The following is an 11,630-nucleotide window of genomic DNA, read 5'->3' on the forward strand; positions in this document are numbered from 1 at the left end:
TCTTCTCCTCAGTCGTACGAGGTTCTTGCCAATGTACCTCTGACTTATTATCAGACCAAGAGGAAGTTACTCAGAGAGTGGTTCTTTGCGTCGTCTGAACCTTCACAACAACAGGTTCATTCCTGAATCTACTCCCATTGATCTCAATCATGATTTAGCCAACTGGTTTGGTTTCCATCCAGTCACATGTCAAACCAAAATTAGTCTGCTCTCTGTACTTGTATTATCATAGATACTTATTACTATAAAAAGGGAACCAATCCAAGATGGCTACATCAGGATTTGGATCTTACCCGTAGCATACTAGACAGTGTTTCCTTTCATTTCAAAATGTTTTAAAACGTAGTAAATCAAAGTGGATATTTAAGGAAACACTGCTCTAGTCAGTATACCTCAGTTTTAATAAACATATATTTAACTAACCAAATTGTTATTTCCTCCTCATGCTGCACATTAATTACTACATGAATGTTACGGACCGTTTAGATTGTAAGAAAACCTCTTCATTCAAGGAATGTTTCAATTGAATGTTGTTTCTTCAGCTGATTGAAGCTGTTGCTGAGTCATGTTTGAACAAGTTTTGATTTGTGGCCTTGTTGTCCAACATGAAATGCACCATGTCTTCTTTAATTACATAGATACAAGGACTAGAAACATAATGTTCTTGTTTGTTTTACCCCTTGATTTGAGAAATGAATGATTTCAAAAAAATTGACAAATTTTCAGAGGGCTTAATTTTCTGAATGACCCAATATGTTTCTGCCTGAGTTCTTGAACTTAACTGTGGGATTATTTGATAACTTTGTTTAAAAGGTTGTGTTTTATCTGATCAGTGTTTGATGAAACAGTTCTGTGATAACGGTTTGTTCCAGTGTTACCTTTCTTGTTCTGGCTGCCAACTTGTGCATCTCACTGGTTGTTCTTCTTTTAGAATGATATTCCCCTTCCTACAAAAGCATGAACAAGTAGTTTGGCTTTTAGTTGTGCTTCTTGCCTCTTGAAATACTTAGTTTGCAGTAAATGGTTTTACATTTTTTATTGGAATTTTGATTTATGCTGGTAATATTCAGAACCATTTGTAATGTGAAAAAGTTGATTGATCCTTAATCACTACAAGAAGCCGTTGATAGAACTAAGAAAAATGTAAGAAGTTGTGTTTTGAAGAAGCCAAACATTTATGTAACCCTTGCATGATGTTGTTTACCTTAGCCTGATTTCCATTTTTGTGCTTCCCTTGGGAAAATCAGATGAAGGATTTTTTTTTTTTTTTAACCTTATGCAGTAAATCCTTATACTCAATGAAATATTCCTACTGTTTTTCCAAGGAATATTTACCCTGCCTGATATAACTTCCTAATGACTTCTGACTTATAATTTTTTTTTAGCTTGGTATGCCAGCCAAGATTTTAATCCCAGAGCGTTACATCTCAGAAGAAGATGAAGAAGAATTGACGTTATCACCTGAAGAGAAAGAAAGACAAGAGAAACGAGTCGATCGAATTACTAAGATGTTATCAGCTCACAGGTTGGTTTTTAGGTTTCTTATATAACTGTAGGTCTGTGTTGGGATGAATGTATTGGGGTAGTGTTATGGACAGTTTAGGATGATGTGTGTGAGGGTGTATGTTTAACTAAGAGGTTCGCGGTAGCACCATGTGAATATCTCTTTTGAGTAGTGTTGGTTCTGAAAAGAACTGGTGATTAACAACTCAAGGTTTGGATCAGTATGCTCTAATTGTCTTCAGGAGAAATGGAGGGCATATGTTTGGATGTTTTAAGGTGTGTTTCAGGGATTGTTAGGGCATGTGTAGTTAAATGGATGACAGGTATTTCAGTAAAGGGAATGTTATTTTTGTCCATGACGTCATCGGAGTGTAACTCTGTCTCTGTGGGATTATTTTTGTAACATTTTGTATCCATCATTAGTCTCAGTTTTGTTGTGTGTTTTGTTAACGATTCTTTGCCTTGAAAGAATTGTTGCTTATTATTTCTTTTTCTTCTTTCTCTTGGGGTTAATTGTTCATGATTCCACCACTAGTCTGATCGTGGGGGTGTTTGATAAAATAACTGCCTCCCGTTTCCAATCATAGTACATGTATTTGCGTTTCTTTGGTCGTCTGTGTTCTAATGCATTTTATCAATGCTTTATCTTTATACTCTATCCGAACTTGACCAAAACCAAAACCTTGGACCTCTTTAAACCCATCCCCAAAGACTGTCCGATACTGAAGCACCCAATGATAGCGGCAATCAGAGGTGGGTACTAGGAATCTGCTGATTGTTCCTTGCTTGAACGGCTCCCAATCATCTCTCATAGGAAGCATGATGTCCACTCAGGGTTCATACACACACAGCTTGGGAAAGCCAGGAAAATGTGGGAATTGTAACCAATAGATGTGTTTATATCATGGAAAAACAGGAAAATATTGGAGTTTAACCACAAGATGTAAATTTTTCCATAACATGGAAAACCAGGAAATTTTGGAATAGATTGTACAAGGTGTTGGTTTTATTTCAATGCATGACAGAAAAATATGAAATTTTTTGTCGTGATTCTATTAAAATGCTTCAGCTGTTGTGGATGGAGCAGTGACTTTTAAGATTCATAAAAGGGGGCCGGGGCGAGGGAGTAAGCAAAGGGAGTAATTTTGCTGAATACATGAACATTGGATTAGGAATCTATAATTTTATTTTATTTGTTTTTATTCTGGAGGAAAGACATGTGTATGAACCCTGCCCTTACAAAATGCATGTGCCCTGCACTGTTTGTACTGCTGTGTCAAAGGTCATAAAGCGATGTCAGAGTTCATCCATGCATGGTACAGCGCCCTCACACTGTTTATTTCCTTCGTGCTGAGAAAAGTGGAAAATGCTAAGTGGGAAGAATTTCTGTTCAGTGGCCTTCGTCTATCGCTATACGCAATCTGTCGCTTCCTATGAATGAAAAGCTGTTCTTTAATTATTTTTGCTTGCAGATTTGCTTTAAGAGAAGTGGAATTAGTATTTTCTTTGGTTCACCTTCTTTTTGCAATAGTCTGATTTGTTTCTTTTTTGTTTTGTTTTGAGATTTATTTTTTTTTTGGGGGGGGGTTGGGGATTCCTTCTAAAAATGATATTTAGTGTATATCTGATCAATTTATTTAGTAAGCCTGTCTCTGGGACAAGATCAAGGACAAATATTATTTTAGGGATTTAAAAAGTTGTTTTCCTTTGTTTCCTGCACACTTGAAACCCCTGTGATTTTATTGTTTTGTTTGGTTTTGTTTGTTGTTTGGTTTGGTTTGGTTTGGATGTGATGGGCCTTTGATATAAGAGTGAAGGTGGGTTTGTTTATTGTTGTTTGGTTTCTGCACTGTTGGTTTGTTTGTTTGTTGTGCACCTGTTATTGAGAACCTATTTCACCTGTTTGAAAGTTCCTGTTCAAATAGAAGATTTACTTCAACCAGTATTTTAGGAAACCTAAACCAGTCATGGGTTTGCTCAGGGTTGTTCCTGGTTTCAGGATTCTCTGAAATGTTTCTTTACATTCTTGAAAGAACCAAAGCAGTGTGACTGAGTTCAGCAAGACATTTGCATACATGTAGATGTTCTGTAGTTCATAGCAAATTAGAATCCATATCCTAAACTAAATATTAAGTTTCATGCTAAGCTAGCCTCATGCTTGGTGTTCATACAAGTCAATCGGTTGCGATCTCCCACAATTCCAATCATTCAAATTCATGTTGCATTGTGGGAAGCTAATAAAAGCATTCCAGAACCTGTCACTGTTTGATTTGTATTGCAATGTAAGATGCATTTATCTTTAGAAACAAATATCATCGCTGAGTTGAAATCAATTCATTATCGCTAGAATGCAGGAACCTGTTGGTTTTCATTAATAGAGATTTTGTTTTGTCATGAGGGAATAAGATCAAAGTGTGGGTCATGAGAAGGGCACAAGGGGCAGGGTCAGGAAGGGGGGTGGGGGAGGTAAGTAAACTTCTGAGTTATCATTTACCCCATGCTGCGAGAGGAATTAAAAAAAAACCACAAGTACATTTGTCTTTAGAGTGAAGACAGCAGGATATGCTGATTGGTTGATGGTGTTGCACTAACGTTAAATTAACACACAATGGAGTAACACCAAGCAAAGTTACATGTACTATTAACGAATTGAATCAATTCACTGATGCACATGACGTACTTGATCCGACATTGGTTTAGTCCAGCAAGTGTTCATACTACGTTGCAGAATGTTACATTTCACAAGACATTTCTCGTAATGCAGTGATGGATCCAGGCTGATATGTAGGTGGTGGCACTTGATCAAACAACACAATGACCAAATTCATACAGCAATTATACAATGTCATGATAACTAATAAAATTGCCCTAGTACCCAATCTCTCACCCTAATACCCAAACTTATACCCTAGTACCCAAACTCATACCCTACCCTAGTACCCAAATACATGCCCTAGAACCCAAACTCGTACCCTACATGTACCCTACCACTCAAAGTCTTACCCTACATGTACTCTAGTACCCAAACCCATACCCTAGTACCCAAACCCTTACCCTAGTACCCAAACCCTTACCCTAGTACCCAAACCCATACCCTAGTACCCAAACCCTTACCCTTCCCTAGAACACTCTTACCCTACCCTAGTACCCAAATACATGCCTTACTACCAAACCCATACTCTAGTACCCAAACCCATACCCTAGTACCCAAACCCTTACCCTTCCCTAGAACACTCTTACCCTACCCTAGTACCCAAATACATACCTTACTACCAAACCCATACCCTAGTACCCAAACCCTTACCCTTCCCTAGAACACTCTTACCCTACCCTAGTACCCAAATACATACCTTACTACCAAACCCATACCCTAGTACCCAAACCCTTACCCTTCCCTAGAACACTCTTACCCTACCCTAGTACCCAAACCCTTACCCTTCCCTAGAACACTCTTACCCTACCCTAGTACCCAAATACATACCTTACTACCAAACCCATACCCTAGTACCCAAACCCTTACCCTTCCCTAGAACACTCTTACCCTACCCTAGTACCCAAACCCTTACCCTTCCCTAGAACACTCTTACCCTACCCTAGTACCCAAATACATACCTTACTACCAAACCCATACCCTAGTACCCAAACCCTTACCCTTCCCTAGAACACTCTTACCCTACCCTAGTACCCAAACCCTTACCCTTCCCTAGAACACTCTTACCCTACCCTAGTACCCAAATACATACCTTACTACCAAACCCATACCCTAGTACCCAAACCCTTACCCTTCCCTAGAACACTCTTACCCTACCCTAGTACCCAAACCCTTACCCTTCCCTAGAACACTCTTACCCTACCCTAGTACCCAAACCCTTACCCTTCCCTAGAACACTCTTACCCATACCCTAGTACCCAAACCCATACCCTAGTACCCAAATACATACCTTACTACCAAACTCATACCATAGTACCCAAACTGTGACCCTACCCTTGTCCCCAAATTCTACCCAACATTGTTACCCATCCTGACTCTCCTAAATGACTCCTCCCCCATGAACCCTTCCTTCCACACCTCCTTTTCTCTTGCCTCAGTTCTTCCTACAGTATGTTACACTTTGCTGCTGTATTCCATTGATATTCATTGTGCTCTTCACTCCCTCCGTGTCATTCCTTACTCCTCCTTTAGACGTCAAGTAACCCTTCTCCGTTTCTTCAAGTTACACCCATCACTCCAAACTCATTACATCCTTTTCCTCTGTACCCAAAGTTATTTCCTTAACCACTTTAAGCGAGACCTTTTTTGTTGCAATTCATTACATGCCACCCCCAAATGAGCCCCTACCCCTCCCCCTTAGCCCCTAATGTCCCCCACCTTGCCATCCTGGATCAAAAACATCTCCTCCCCTTGCCCACTCATGCACCCCTAAATGAGCCCCCCCCCCCACCCAAACGAGCCCCTAATGTCCCCCCTACCATACCACCCTGGATCAAGAACTGACCTCCCCTCGCCCACTCATGCACCCCAGACAAGTGGCCACCCAAACCCCCCACCTTACCACCCTGGATCAATAACTGACCTCACGGTGTGTTTGAAGCTGATCATGATTGCTGTGTTTCCTCTTTCTCTCTTGCTCTTTTATCCTTCTCACTTCTACCAACTCCCGATTCGTCGGAGTAGTTTACAAGATTGGCGTCCAAGTGAAATGTAAGTTTCTACTGACACTCTCTTTCCCACTGGGTCCAATTTCATAGCACTGCTTAGTGATAAACATTCTCCTGCTTACTATAGCAGAAAAATTTGCTAAGCATAAGCGTATTTCACAGGTTAGCTTTAAACTAAGGCGGCCATCTTGTGCGTTCACCATTGATTTGTGTTGTTACGCCAATACGCCTTAGCACTGTAATACCTTTCTTTACGCTACGCTTAGCAGCGCTTTAAAATAGAACCTTGCGCAGTAAGCACATAATTGGCTGTTAAGCGGCTCTATGAAATTGGACCCTGGTCTTAATTATACAAAAGCTGGATATAGCATTGATCATCAAAAGATGAACCCCAAAGGTTTCCATCGTATTACTCCTCTCAAAGACATTGACTAAAGCAAAGTTCATACTTCATGTGAATGCAAAGTGAATTTTGACGTCGCAAGGCTGTGTTTGCTGCAAATGTCTCCGCAGAAGTTGAGCACACCTTTCGTCTTCTGTATTGTTTTGGGGGGAATTTGCGGCGTCACAATTTGTATCGCATTAGCAGGAAGTACCTCATGGGCTTTAAGCAAACTAGTGAGTGTAAAAAACAGGAGTATAAACATGGCACCTTATTGGCTTCATAGATGCAGTATCCAGTTTGTATCATATAGATCAGTGTTTTTACCCCCTTGGTCATTTTGGTTTGTGGTGGGCTAATTCATTTATAACTGTTCTAGAAACCTCACAGTCACTGTAATTTCAGACTTAAGTGATAAGGATTTGTGTTATTCATCCTTTTCTTTTAGCAAATGAAAGAGAAGATTTTATACCCAGTCATTTCATCGCTATACTGTGGTATGCCTCAACTGTATAGATTACATTTAGTACTGCAGCTGCAAATTGGTAGTTTGGACATCCAGTAAGAACCAAGATAAGCTGCAATGGCTGCAAAATTGCAGCCTATACATTCCGATTGATCTCTGTTGCATACATACGCTCATTGGCAATACAGGGATCTGTTATAGTATATCATGTGTGGCTAGATCAAGTTGTAGATAGAGTTTGGAAGCTAAGACAATTTTGAGTTCTTGAGATTGGTCAGAAATATTGTTACAAAAGGAACACAAGTGACAACAAGGTTTGTTGTTTGTTTGTATATGTAGACATTAAAAAAAGGAAGAACGAGTAAGGAATGACTGATATCAAAAACATGTTTTTTTTTTGGGGGGGGAGGAAGACCATCGGATACTTGACAGGAAGATTGGATTAGAATCACAATTACAGTCAAATGTGACAAGGAGGTTTTTAGTTTGTTTGTTTTTGTTTGTAGGTTAGAGGACACACACAATGTAGAAGCCTGGATCGGAGGATCTTGTCTGTTATTTCTGCAGTAAGAGGTTACAAAGAAGAAATACACAAAGAAAACCCCTTCCCTCAACGAATGCTTTGATTACAAGTGCAACAATTTGAAGATAAAATCCAATTTTCAACTTTCTCATTATCTTCAGCTTGTCTGACTGGGATCAGTCCCAAGGACATCATGAGTCAACTGAACTTAGGTCCAAACTTGAAGAAGAAAGACAAGCAAGAAAAGAGGTCCTGGCAATGAGACGAGCTTTAGCACAAGAGGTCAAAGAACAAAGCAAGGTCATGGCAGGTCAGTTGGGTTAAAGGTCCAAGTAATATATTTTTACTGTTCTGTGTCTGTGGGATATTGTTGGTGTTTTATTGATTCTGTGCAAGTTCTCAATATACATGAACACATTGTTAAAGACCTACCAATATTTCTGTGTTGAGCCATCTGGCCTTTGACAGCCTGTGCTAGGTGTTAAGGTTCCAATACCCCTCCCTGCCAATCAAACCTTCTGGCATACTGGGGTGCCAGTAACTAGTAGACCCTTTCTGCACTTTTGTTATTCTTGGGGTTGCTCAGTTCTGTGGTTCCCTGATTTAAAGATCAAATATTGAATAATCTTGACAGCTCGTAGCATGAAGATCAGTACTGGAACTCCTCCTCAACAAGTATCACTAGCAAGATGACAACCTCACCATGACAACATCACCATGGCAACATCAACATGACAACATCACCATGACTTGAGACTATAAGCTGTGGTTAGCGTCGATTGTCTGCAACTGTCTAAGCTCGTATGACTGCGGTGATTCTTATACTGGCTGAAAGTTTCTGATTCATCGAAGCTGACTCGACAGTTCATGTCATGGTAAGCGAATTACCATGCGTTACCATGGAAATAGATTTAACAGATATTCAATATAATAACATGTAATAGAGATGAAGCTGGTAACCATAGAGTGGATACCAGCATTCTTAGGATGATCATACCTCTTATGCCTGCACCGTTTGAAAAAAATGAAGTAACTTTTTATATTAAGTTCCGTGTTGTGAGGTTTTTTTATCATCAATTACATTACTGATGAAATTTTAGTTTTATATCACAAGCTATATGAAGATTTAATGGTGTTCATAGAATATTGATACCTTCTTTCTTTTTTTTCTTTTTTAGATGAATTTACACTTTTGATTTTTAACCTATTAATAACCTTTGCTAATCTGAAATTTAATTTCTATAAAATTGTATAGTTTGTTATCACACTAATAATGTTTGCATTATTTTAAGTTTAATGTAATTTTTAGTTGTGTGCATATAATCCTTTGTAAAGGAAGGTGTATTTAGCAGAGTTTTATTTTTACATTTTTCAGATGTAAATTCTTAATGTTTCAGAAGTTACAAAAGGCCAGAAATTACAAATACAGAAATTGTTCACTTGTTGGGAAATACTCAAACAACAAAAACACATTGCTTCCAAAGACAAATCCTCGGCCCAAATCAAATGCAATCAAATGTTTTAGGAGTCGTTTTATTTTTGTGAATTTTAAATTGGTAACGAGGATGCAGTTTGAAAGTGGCCGGCCAGGTTTGATTATTTTGGAGTCAGGTCGGTTATTGACTCGACCTGAACTTTACAACAAATTATAACTTGCCTTTAAATTGTTTGATGCTTGCTGTGAATATTTAGTAATGAACAGAAATGCAAATTAGCTGAGATTTAGGTTAACCAACATTTATAATTTAGTTTTTGTATTTTTCTCTGTTGGTAAAAAGGAGAAAATTATTCACTGCAAAGTTTGTATTCAGTTTATTGATATCAGTCTGATAGTCAGAAGTTTTAGAAAACATGAGGCAAATAATTGCCCCATCTCAAAAAGATCCTTGATTGATTTTTTTTTTTTACATAGGTTTCTTTTTGGATTGTTTCAGTTTGATTTTAAAGATGTTGTTTGAGCTGAGTTTCATTCATTTCAGAAATTTCACCAACTTGAGAATAAGCTTCAAATGAATGGGTTTTTATTGAGGTCTGTTAAGATGTACCCATATTATTTTACTTGAAATAGTTAGTAAAAGCCTAGCTTTTATGAAGGCAAATAGGAAACTGCCATCTTTATTTTAAAACTTAAAAATAACAAAAATTTAATTTGTTTTTGACCTTTCACATTTGACACTGGACAGATTTTGTAGCCACTGATTGTATATAAGATGTAAACACACTAGTTGCTTCCATGCTTCCATGCAAATGTATTTTGATAAATAGAGCAGATGGATTAAAATGCTGTGGTTATTTTAGAGAAAACGCCTTTAGCTCTTTTTACTTCCGCATAATTGTTTTGAAAAGTTAATTTGAATTTAATGAAGTACACTAAGTACACAAGGCATTACCATGTGCATTTTAGGTTTAGCCTTATGTACTTATCATTTTTTTTGGCTTTTTGCTTAAAATAATTTCAAGGCCTTTTGTGCTTAGCAATTTGTGAAAAGTATACAAGTGTAGTACCTTGTGTACTTTCTTGAGCGAAAAGTTCTCAAGGCTATAGCCTTGTACACTTTTTCGAGCGAAAAGTTCACAAGGCTATAATAGCCTTGTACACTTTTACGAGCGAAAAGTTCACAAGGCTATAGCCTTGTACATTTTTTCGAGCGAAAAGTTCACAAGGCTATATAGCCTTGTACATTTTTTGAAGTGAAAAGTTCACACTTTTTCGAGCGAAAAGTTCACATTTTTCGACAGAAAAGTTCACAAGCCTTGTACACTTTTTTGAGCGAAAAGTTCACACTTTTTCGAGCAAAAAATTCACAAGGCTATAGCCTTGTACACTTTTACAAGCGAAAAGTTCACAAGGTTATAGCCTTGTACATTTTTTCGAGCGAAAAGTTCACAAGGCTATAGCCTTGTACACTTTTTCGAGCGAAAAGTTCACACTTTTTCGAGCGAAAAGTTCACACTTTTTCGAGCGAAAAGTTCACAAGGCTATAGCCTTGTACACTTTTACGAGCGAAAAGTTCACAAGGTTATAGCCTTGTACATTTTTTCGATCGAAAAGTTCACAAGGCTATAGCCTTGTACACTTTTACGAGCGAAAAGTTCACAAGGTTATAGCCTTGTACATTTTTTCGAGCGAAAAGTTCACACTTTTTCGAGCGAAAAGTTCACAAGGCTATAGCCTTGTCAATTTTCAAGCGAAAAGTTCACAAGGTTATAGCCTTGTACATTTTTTCGAGCGAATAGTTCACAAGGCTATAGCCTTGTACATTTTTTCGAGCGAAAAGTTCACACTTTTTCGAGCGAAAAGTTCACATTTTTCGAGCGAAAAGTTCACAAGGCTATAGCCTTGTACACTTTTTCGAGCGAAAAGTTCACAAGGCCTATAGCCTTGTACATTTTTTTGAGCGAAAAGTTCACAAGGCTATAGCCTTGTACATTTTTTTAAGCAAAAAGTTCACACTTTTTCGAGCGAAAAGTTAACATTTTTCGAGCGAAAAGTTCACAAGGCTATATATAGCCTTGTACATTTTTTCGAGCGAAAAGTTCACAAGGCTATAGCCTTGTACATTTTTTCGAGCGAAAAGTTCACAAGGCTATATATAGCCTTGTACATTTTTTCGAGCGAAAAGTTCACACTTTTACGAGCGAAAAGTTCACAAGGCCTTGTACACTTTTTCGAGGTAAAAGTTCACAAGGCTATAGCCTTGTACACTTTTTCGAGCGAAAAGTTCACACTTTTTCGAGCGAAATGTTCACAAGGCTATAGCCTTGTACACTTTTTCGAGCGAAAAGTTCACACTTTTTCGAGCGAAAAGTTCACATTTTTCGAGCGAAAAGTTCACAAGGCTATAGCCTTGTACATTTTTTCGATCGAAAAGTTCACAAGGCTATAGCTTGTACACTTTTTCGAGGTAAAAGTTCACAAGGCTATAGCCTTGTACACTTTTTCGAGCGAAAAGTTCACAAGGCTATAGCCTTGTACACTTTTTCGAGCGAAAAGGTCACTTTTTCGAGCGAAAAGTTCACAAGGCTATAGCCTTGTACATTTTTTCGATCGAAAAGTTCACGAGGCTATAGCCTTGTACACTTTTTCGAGCGAAAAG

The 11,630-nt window shown here is 38.2% G+C and overlaps 1 protein-coding gene across 9 annotated transcripts in view; it reads left to right on the plus strand.

Annotated features, from left to right (window-relative positions):
- The window catches only part of LOC117305192, a 47,615-nt gene extending 37,778 nt beyond the window's left edge, over positions 1-9,837 (plus strand). For 5 of the 9 annotated variants that reach the window (XM_033790000.1, XM_033790007.1, XM_033790001.1 and 2 more), the window contains 6 exons: positions 13-114; positions 1,386-1,525; positions 2,215-2,256; positions 6,179-6,205; positions 7,695-7,843; positions 8,168-9,837. In XM_033790000.1, coding sequence (XP_033645891.1) covers positions 13-114; positions 1,386-1,525; positions 2,215-2,256; positions 6,179-6,205; positions 7,695-7,843; positions 8,168-8,226 — 519 coding nt within the window. In that variant the 3' untranslated portion in view covers positions 8,227-9,837. Of the gene's footprint in view, positions 1-12; positions 115-486; positions 490-1,385; positions 1,526-2,214; positions 2,257-6,178; positions 6,206-7,694; positions 7,844-8,167 lie in introns of all 9 variants that reach the window. The other 4 variants (XM_033790004.1, XM_033790002.1, XM_033790005.1 and 1 more) reach the window with 4 other exon arrangements.
- Positions 9,838-11,630: the final 1,793 nt, after the last annotated feature.

Source organism: Asterias rubens, chromosome 22, assembly GCF_902459465.1.
Source record: "Asterias rubens chromosome 22, eAstRub1.3, whole genome shotgun sequence".
NCBI classification, from domain to species: Eukaryota; Metazoa; Echinodermata; class Asteroidea; order Forcipulatida; family Asteriidae; genus Asterias; species Asterias rubens.